At 45.0% G+C, this 10,353-nt stretch overlaps 1 protein-coding gene across 2 annotated transcripts in view; it reads left to right on the top strand.

Annotated features, from left to right (window-relative positions):
• Window positions 1-7,568: 7,568 nt before the first annotated feature.
• The window catches only part of ACOX2 (acyl-CoA oxidase 2), a 51,734-nt gene continuing 48,949 nt past the window's right edge, over window positions 7,569-10,353 (top strand). The window contains exons 1-2 of one of the 2 annotated variants that reach the window (XM_037799198.1): window positions 7,569-7,622; window positions 9,958-10,221. In XM_037799198.1, the coding sequence (XP_037655126.1) occupies window positions 10,050-10,221 (172 nt within the window). In that variant the 5' untranslated portion in view covers window positions 7,569-7,622; window positions 9,958-10,049. The remainder of the gene's footprint in view (window positions 7,623-9,957; window positions 10,222-10,353) is intronic. The other variant, XM_037799207.1, reaches the window with a different exon arrangement.

Here is a 10,353-nt window from a genome sequence, read left to right as displayed (position 1 = left end):
CTTCCACTGGGCCTAACAGGACAAAGCACTCCTTCCAGAAGCCCACAGCCACAGAGTCAACTCTGCCTACCAGGACTATTTGAGTTGATGCCCTGCCAGCTCTTGTTATTGGAGTAGGATGGGTTGGGGTGGCTAATTCTGTGGCCTGGACCTGTGTTCAAGCCCCAAGTCTTCCAACTACCATTTATCACGAGCATGGACGAGTTGCTTAACCTGGTGGACCTGATTTTTCCACATCTTTTAAACAGGTAATAATGACCATACTTATTGAACATTTAGTGTCTGTGAGGTACTGTGCTAAACATTTTATATGAATGATCTCATTGAATCCCTCAAGACTGTCGTTATCCCTATTTTACAGGTGAAGAGGTCAGAAAGAACAGAAGGAAAGTCACTGCCCAACGACACATGGTTAGCAGGCCACAGAAGAGAGATCTGAACCATGTATGCCTGGCTCTGGAGCCTGCATATTTATCCTGGCAGCACTTGTTGGCAGCAATAATAGCACGATATTTTGCAAAACCTACACACTCAAGCTTTCCCACCTGTCACCAAAACATTCTACAAGCATGCTGAGGCCAAACAGCCTCCTTCCTTTCTCCCTCCCCTGCCAGCAGGCAGCCCAGCCTGTGCCGATCTGTCAGAGCAGACTCCTGGGACAAGAATTTCAACCCCATCCCACTCAAGGCTTTGAGCAAAGACAGTGGCCAAATGAAACATAGGGGTTCACATCCCTGCCCTCTGCCCAGGAAGTCTGAGAAACAAGTAGGAGGCAGAGAAATATGTATTGAGCACCTACTATGTGCCTGGCAGGCCCTGGGGTGTGAGAGAACAGACATGTCGCCTAGCCCACGGGCTGGCACATTTCAAGGTTCATAAGTTCCTTCTCTCTCCCCCTCTCTCCACTTTAAGGATATCTTGAAAGTTGGCACAACCATTAACAATGTAGGTTACAAAGTCTGGCAGACTTCAGACTTTGGGGAGTGGAGGAGATCTAGCTCTGTTGTTCCCAAGCTGGGTGACCTTGGACAAGTTACTTGACGTCTCTGAGTCTCATGTCCTCATATGTTAAATGGGGTTTCCAATAGTACCAGCCTCATGGGCTGCTGAGAGGACTGAGTCAACAAACATAGTGTTTGGCAAGTGCCACGTGCATAGCCAGCACTGTATAAAAGCTAACTATTACCGTCTTCCCTTTCCCAGCAGTAACTCGACCCCTGTGCTCATTTCATTTCTTTTCGTTCCTAAGACTGCCTAGTATCCATCCCCCCAGGGCCCACCCAGACCCCCTGCCTTTCTCCCAGTCCTCATTTTTCAAGGAAGTGTCACTCCACACCCTCGTACACCAATCCTCAGTGCACCCAATTAGGTAACCCTCTCACTGCTCCTTTAAAACGCTCCTGAACAATGACGCCTGAAACCCAAGGAAGCCACGAGTTGTGGCAAGTATGACTGTGGCTTCCCATACCTGGCTCTCCTCTCCAACAAAATGGAAGCAGAAGCATGATGAGGGTGGCTTCTGGGCTGAGGCCAAGAGAGATGCGAAGGGGCTCCTCCAGTCTCTCTTTCCCTGTAGTAGCAAGTGCAGAGGCCTTGATTCAAGATGGAGGAGCCACAGAATCAAAGCAACCAGGCTTGCTAAGTCACCACATGGAGGACAGCTGCACCTCACAGTGCCAGACCGGCAGTGAATTTGCATGAGGGGGAAATAAACTTGCTGCCTTAAGTCACTGATATCTGAGGGTGATTTATTCCTGCAGCACACCCCACCCCATCCTGCCTAACACAGGGAATAAGCTGAAGCCACAAAAGTCTCTTGCATTTCTATTGTGGGGTGAACAGCTAGAAAAAGGATAACATGTCTCTGTGACCGAATAGCAAAATAAAAGAATTAATTTAAGTCTACACCTCAAACCATACACAGCAAATGTTCCAAATGAAAGTTAAATATTTTTAAACTATAAAAATAGGAAGAAAACAAATACCATTATATCCTACCTTTTAGGAGTGAAATTTCTGTCTGTAGGCAAAACACAGGATGTCATCAGTGACAAGATAGATGCATTTGAATATACAAAAATAAAATTTTTATGTAGGATGAGATATGATAAAGCAAATATTAAAAGAATGCCAAAACACTGCCCTCCCCCCTAGGTGGGATCTGACACCCAGGGGAGTAAATCTCCCTGGCAACGTGGAATATGACTCCCGGGGAGGAATCTGGACCCGGCATCATAGGATGGAGAACATCTCCTTGACCAAAAGGGGGATGTGAAATGAAATGAAATAAGTTTCAGTGGCTGAAAGATTCCAAAAGGAGCCGAGAGGTCACTCTGGTGGGCACTCTTACGTACAATATAGACAACCCTTTTTAGGTTCTAGTGAGTGAATTGGAATAGCTAGCAGTAAATACCTGAAACTATCAAACTACAACCCAGAACCCATGAATCTTGAAGATGATTATATAAAAATTAGCTTATGAGGGGTGACAATGTGATTGGGAAAGCCATGTGGATCACACTCCCCTTTGTCCAGCATGTGGATGGATGAGTAGAAAAACAGGGGCAAAAAAAAAAAAAAAAGCACCCAATGATCTTTTTTACTTTAATTGTTTTTTTTCCCTTTAATTTTTATTCATATTACTTTTGTGTGTATGGTAATGAAAATGTTCAAAAATTAATTTTGGTGAAGGACACACAACTACATGGTGGTACTGTGAACAATTGATTGTATGCTTTGTATGACTGTGTGGTATGTGAACATATCTCAACAAAATTGAATTATTAGAAAAAAAAAAGAATGCCAAGACCTCTTTCTCTCGGCCAATGCTGCAAATAAACTCACTACCCTCCCCACTACGTGGGACATGACTCCCAGGGGTGTAAGTCTCTCTGGCAACATGGGACATGACTCCCAGGGATGAGCCTGGCCCTGGCACTGTGGGATTGAGAAAGCCTTCTTGACCAAAAAGGGGAAAAGAAATGAAATGAAATAAAATTTCAGTGGCTGAGAGATCACAAATAAAGTCAAGTGGTCAATCTGGAGGTTATTCTTATGCATTATATAGATATTCCTTTTTAGTTTCTAGTGTATTAGAATAGCTAGAAGGAAATACCTGAATATGTTGAACGGTAATCCAGTAGACTTGATTCTTGATGATGATTGTATAACTATGAAGCTTTTATCGTGTGACCGTATTGATAGTGAAAGCCTGGTGACTGACACTCCCTTTAACCAGTGTGTGGGCAGATGAGTTATAAAATAATGACAAAATATATATATAAATAATAGGGGGATAAGGGGTATAGGATGATTTGGGTGTTCTTTTTTAGTTCTTTTTTTTCTAATTTTTAAAATATTTCTTCAATAATTTTTTTCTTTATTTTGGAGTAATGAAAATGCTCAAAAATTGATTGTGGTGATGAATGCACAACTATATGATGATACTGTGAACCACGAATTGTATACTTTGGATGGATTATATGGTGTGTGAGTATAGCTCAACAAAATTGCATAATAAAAAATGTAATCAATAAATAACTATACTTAAGGTGGTTACATAACTGAATACCATTGTTCTTAGAAAATACATGTGGAAGTATTAAGTGTTGAAGGAGCATAATGTATACAACCTACTCTCAAATGTTTAGAAAATAGATGATTGATAGATAAGATGATAGAATGATATGGCAAATGTAACAAAACATTAAAATTGGTGGATCTGGGTGTCCGGGCGAAGGGAATGTTGGAGTTCTCTGTACGGGGGGGTTGTATTATTCTTGCAATTGTCCTGTAAATTTTAAATTATTTCAAAATAAAAAATTTTTAAAGGTGTTAAAAAAAAAAAGCCAAGACCTTACTTAATCTCAGTCTAATCTTGAGAAGACATCAGACAAACCCAGGCTGAGGGACATTCTACAAAACACCTGACCAGTAATCTTCAAGTATCAAGATCATAAAAAGCCAAGAAAGACTGAGGTACTGTCACAGATTGGAGGAGACAGAACAACTAAATGCAATGTGGGATTCTGACTGGATTCTGGACCAGAAAAAAGGACACTAGTGAAGCAAAGTTTTAACTTAACAGGAGTTCAAATCCTGCATATACCAAAGAAATGACTAACCTTTGACCAGCTGCTGGGAGACAATCTCTTATCTCTTGTGACATCCTGTACAGTACGAGTCTCTTTGTGTACCTGGAGCTTTGGGTCATGCCAGATAGTTTATGCCAGCAATGGGCTCTATGAGCCGTGCTATATCAGTTTGGCCTCTGGAGAGGCTAGAAACTGAGCAGCTAAGGTCAGCCACAGGGCACCCCATTCCTACCTGACCAACCCCCAATAAATACTCTGGACACCAAAGCTCCGGTGCACTTCTGTGTTTGGCAGTAGTTCATGGGTGTTGTCACACACAGTTATAGGAGAATTAAGTACTGTCTGTACGATTCCAGCGGGAGAGGACAACCGGAAGCCCGTGCTTGCTCTCTCCTGGTCTCCACCCTATGTGCCTTCACCTTTGCTGATTTTGATCTGAATCCTTTCACTGTAATAAAATGTAACCATGAAGACAACAGCTTTTCCAGGTACTGTGAGTCCTTCTAGTGAATCCATGAACCTGAGTATCATCTTGGGGGCCCTTGACACACCCAAATAAGTTTTGAAGATAGTATTTGATCAGCATTAATTTTTTGGTTTCAATAATTGTATGATGTTAAGATGTAAACATTAGAGGAAGCTAATGAGGTATATGCAGAAACTCTCTTCTATTTTTGCAACTTTCTAAAAGCCTAAAGTTATTTCAAAATAAGAGGTTTGGTTTTTTTTTTTTTTTTTTCAAAAACAGAACAATGAGACGAGACGACAATTGTTAGAGCTAGATATTAATAACATGGGGGTTCTTTAAATTGTTCTCTCCAATCTTGTATAGGTTTTGAAATCTTTCATAATAAAATTATTTATGATTTTTTTCAAACTAGAGAATTCAACTGAGCTAATCACATCCAAAATATACAGAGGATGTCCTTGTTTTTGTTTGGTTTCATAAAAGCTACAGATTTCAGCAAATTGCGCAACAACCTGAACTGATCTCATCCAAAACATACAAAGTAGGGTCAGCTCCAAAGTTTATGAAGAGACAATTCAACAAATTATAGGCCAGGAAACATGGGAAGTTTATCAAAATGTGGAAAGTGTGGCAAAAAGAAATTAAGTAATTGCCCACAGTCAATGACGGCATAAGTCCTTGGCAGAACCCAGAATGGAACCCAGAACTTTCACCTCCAAACAGTGGAGTCAAGTCCACCTCCCCTGAGGTCAAACGCTGTGTGCAACCACCACTAAGAGCAATAGGAGATGCCAGACAACCAGGCCTCACAGTCCTGGTGGGACCAGCTTGGTGATAAGTCTCAAAGCTAGGATCATAGGCCCTGCCTCTTCGGGACACAGGCTGGACAATACCTTGGGGACATGGTAGGGAGTTGCAAGGTCCCTTAGTAAGCAAACACATCACAGATGGGGAGGCTGAGGTCCAGGTGGGAGGATGCCTGCACAGAGTCACCACATCTCAGAAGTTCTATCAGGACAGGAGTCCTGCCTGGGTCTCCCCCTGGCGCATGGATGTCTCCTGACTTTTTTCCCACTCTTGCATGAATAGGTTAAGAGCCAGTCTTTGTCATCAGAAGACAAGGTTCACATTCCAGCTCTGTTATCTACTTATTGTGCAAACCTGGGAAAGGGACATCACCTTTCTGAGCTTGTTGTCTCACAAGCAAAATAGGGAAATGTATCCTACTTTCAAGAGCTGTTATTGGATAGAGATGATGGGGCAATAGTCCCCCCTGGGTCTCACCCTGTGTGTGCCAGACACACTGCAGGTGCTCCACAAATATTTATCTAAGAAACGATGGGGAGAGGTACATGAATGCTAATGATAAGCATAGGGCAAGCCAAAGTTTAGAGCAGAAACACAGCAGGAGAGGAAAATTATTCACCTTACAGAGCAATCCTTTCACAAAAGTACCATCTGAGAGTTCCTGTGATGGTAACAACTCGAGTTCCTGAAGGACACACAGTGATGGCAGGAACCCTTGGAGAAGATCAGGAAAAGTGGCAGAAAAAGCAGGATTTCACTTTGGAAACATGACTGAATACACAGCTTTTTGGTATGGGTAGTCGCAAGGGACCACTTCATCCCACCTTTGAGACTGGGGGGCTGGGTTTCCTTTCTGGCGTATGCAAGTGTATGAAAAGTACTTGCATAGGGTTGACACACAGGGACACACTAAACCCCACCTAAAAAAAAAAAAGCAAAAGCTCCAGAGACCTTCCTTCCCAGGCTTGTCCTGCCCTTGGGGAAGAGAATTCTGACAGCTCCTGACATCTTCTGTTTATTCATTCATTTATTCACCAAGTAGATGTTGAGCACCTTTCCTGGGCCAGGGCTAAGACTGCACCAAGGACCCCTGCTTTCACTGGGGATCTAGACTAAAACCAATAAAGAAAAAAACCTGTGGTGGTATGTCACGGCCAAAAGCTTGGAGCTAAGAGAGCATGTCCAGGAGTTTCTAATCCAGACAGGAGTCTGAAAGGACATCCCTGAGTGTGGCATTTGGGGGGAGACCGAAAAGATAAGTTGGGGCTGACTGACCAGGTAAGGCAGGAAGAGCTTGTTCACGGAAGGAGGGGTCTAGGAAGACAGCGCAAAAGCCCTTAAGTTCATTCAAAGTAATTGTGAGCATCCCTTCTTATTTTTCTGCTCCTTCCTACTGTGATTATCTGTCTCCCCAGCAGCCCAACCCCTCCTAGCCTGGAAGCTTCCCAAGGACAGGGATCTAGTACAGTTGTTTGCTTCCTGCAGTGCTTAGTTCATTGTGGGCACTCCAAAATACGTACTGGAGGAGTGAACAAACTGGAGCACCCTTTACAACTTAAGGTTTCACACAGCTGCCCATAAACAACTCACCAACACACTGCCATGGAATAGGGAATTCCACCATTAAACGGCACTCCTGGCAATTAAGAAATTCCCTTATGGAGAATCAAGAAAACAAATAATCTCAAGTTACAAATGCCTGAGGCTTTACAGTTTACCAAGAGCTTCCCATTATACCCTGTGAGTAATAGATGAGGCAGTTTAACATCGACGGGGTAGTGATGGGGAGGATGGTATTTTATATAAATAAGCGAAGGGGAAGCTTCTCTAAGCTGGGATCAGGTCCAAGATCTGAACCCAGGCCTCTGGACTCCTGATAGGAGCTGTTGTGTTCCTTTATTCCAAGTGAAAGAATTTGCATTTTACTAGGCTTTAGGAGGCTGGGACCAGACAGGAGAGAGAGAAAGAGAAAGACCGAGATTCAGGAGCTGGCGCATGGCGAGCTGTACAAACCAAACTTGGGCTAAGCTATCTATTGCTATGGCATGTTATTCTCTTGGCAATCCTCCCAGGCAGCCCAAGACCTGGGATGGCACAGTCACATCCACCAGACAGTGCCTTCCGCCTTCCAAGGTTCAGCCCCTCTGGGGGAGGAGAAAGGGGCTGGGCCACCTCTAAGAGGCCCAAACCTGCAATCACAGCGAGAACAGGCCAGACCAGGGCCAGGGTTACTGGGCAGACACAGGGCAGAGGTGAGTAGGGCAAGCCAGGCTGGGGGTGGGGTGGGGTGGGGGGTTGTGGGGTGTGGTGGGGGCTGGGAGACTTCTGAGGACTGGGCCACCCCAGTAATGACACTCAAAGCACTGTTTTCTTTCTTGGAATACCTAGTTACTAGGCACTCCTGAGGGCCAGGCACTGAACCAAACATTAATGCTACAGGGTGAAAATGACAAAGACCTCTGCCTTCTTAGAGTTTGTTTATGTTTTAGTGGGGGAGGGTGCGGGAGACAACAAACCAAAACATAATGCATGAATAAATTATCTTTTGCACAAAAAGAGAAAAAAGATAACCGAGTGAAAAGGAGTGGGAAGGCTGGGTGAGAAGGGCTTGGGATTTTTAAAGACGGTGGTCAGGTGGGCCTCACTGAGAACGACACATTGAACAATGACTTGAAGGAGTTGTTAGGGGCACCATGGTGGGGGACATCTGGGGAGAGACTATTCCAGGCAGAGGACCCAGCCCCAGCAAAGGGGGGAAGAGGAGGAGGGAGCCTGGAGTGTTCAGGAACAGTGAGGAGGCACTAGCGGCTGGCATGGAGGGAGGAAAAGGGCAGGGATGAGCGAGCAAACGGGGCAGGAAGAGAGGAGACGGCCTGGTGGCCTTTTGATACTGGACGAAAGCGGTGGGTTCTCTGCCCAATGGACTTAACAGCCAATCCATGATATGGGGGTATCAAAGAGAGAAAGAGTTTAATGCTAGGCGAGAAGTGGGAGCGCAGAGGGCCTACAGGCCTAAAAACCTGTCTCCCTTAGTCTAAGGAGTTCAAGGTTTTAATGGATTCAAACAAGGGGGGATGGAGTTGTTACCATTTCAATAACAAGTATAAGCAGCTACAATTTACAAATGTAAGGAGTGGAGCTATGCTAGAACTAAGCTAACCAATATAAGAACAAGTCAGTGGTTAGCTCTGAGCTGACTCAAGTTCCTTAATTAACATTAGGGGGCTGCCTTTGTGATTTTGACACTCTTTAAAGTGGAAAAAAAATGGATAAAGGTGGTATCAGTCACAAGGTTTTTACAATCACAAGGTTACAAGATAAAGGCTATATAGTTACACAATCATTACCAAAGATCAAAGCAATTGGATTACAGTTCAGCAGTTTCAGGCATTTCCTTCCAGTTATTCTAATACACCAGAAAGTAAAAGAAGTATCTACATAATGATTCAGTAATCACAATAATTTCTTAAATCCTTACTTCTCAGCTATACTTTCAGGAATCCAAAGGACAGGTAATGGGGCTCCTTGAATGTACCAGGCCCAGTCAGCACCACCACAGCCCTATCGCCCATTTAGATCCTAAACATGACAGACCTGCTGAGAGACGTTGGTTTAGAAGCCTGTGTGTAAATCCCACACTGCTACATGTGATTGAGTGACCCTGCAAAATCACCTCCCCACCCGAGGCTTCTATCCTCTTTATAAAATGTTAGTAATAAAAGTAGCGCATCCAAAGGGTTGTGGTGAGGGTGAAAGGGAATCAAAATAGTAGCCTCAGGTGGAAAGATTTACAGCATGCCTACTATGAGCTTCCTCCCCACCCCAAAATGCAGACGGCCCCCCAAGTGCTCACTGCCACATTGGGGTGAGGGAGTGTCATGCCAGGAAACAAGGACTTGTTCTTAACACTCTAACAGCACCCAATGGGGGAATCAAGGGAGTGCTCAGTTTTCCTGGGAGGTGCTGCAGTCAGGAGAGCTTCTTAGAGGAGGTGTCCCTAGAAGCTGGAACTCAGGGACGGAACCCCAGGGAAGAAGGTTGACATAGGAGCAGTTTGGAGTGCCCAGGGGCAGGAGAGGGGCCAGGCCAGTGGGAGGTGAGTTGGCCCAACAGGAAGCCTGGACTCTATTTCACCAACAATGGGCAGCAAGGAGTAAATTCCAAGCAGGGCAGGGAAACAATGTGATTCACAGTCTTAAGAGCTCACCCCAACAGCTGGGAGAACAGACAAGGGAGACACCAAGACCAGGTGAGAAATGAGGTTGGCCTGGGGTGGTGGCCAACGAGATGGCATTTGAGACTTGCTAAGTAGGACAGATGATACCTGGCAGTTGACGCCCTGTGGAGGACAAGGGGCTTCCATGAGGCTGAGCATTTGCCGTGAAGAAGTCAGGGGCCACCTCTGCAGTGGATGGAGCATGAAGTTTGTGGTCAGACCCTGTCCAAATCTTGGGTGACATATATGGAACTAGCACTTTCTGCAACAAGGGCTAGACAATGCCTGGCACGCAGCCAAGTACCCACAAGGAGGAGCTGGGAGTGTGGTTCTTGGGTATTTAAGTGGGATTGCTTTCTTCCACCAAACAGCCCCTGGGCAGTTCTCTTACACACAGATTCTTAGCACCACTCGGCACTTGGAGCAGTAGCGCCAGCGGTCTCTCTCCTCAGACACCAGAAAGATGCAGGGCAGGATGGGTGGTCCAGTGCATCGAGTGTCGTTCAGGGACACCTGGAGCCGGCAAGTAAACCCCGACATTGAGAGTGAGAGGTGTGTGCGGTCCTTCGATGTGGAACGTCTCACCAACATCCTTGACCAAGGTGCCCAGAACACTGCTCTCCGGAGGCAAGTTGGTAAGAGGAAGCTGGGAAATGGGGCATCTGCTTTGTGCTCATCATGCTTTTTTTTGGACGAAGAGTTCTTCACTAGTAACCTGCCTTCAAATAACACTTTGCCCTCAAAATTCCACTATGAGAGACTCATTC

Source organism: Choloepus didactylus, chromosome 1 (genome assembly GCF_015220235.1).
Source record: "Choloepus didactylus isolate mChoDid1 chromosome 1, mChoDid1.pri, whole genome shotgun sequence".
NCBI classification, from domain to species: domain Eukaryota; kingdom Metazoa; phylum Chordata; class Mammalia; order Pilosa; family Megalonychidae; genus Choloepus; species Choloepus didactylus.
The sequence above is the reverse complement of the archived record's forward strand: the minus strand, read 5'-3'. Positions and strand labels throughout refer to the sequence as shown.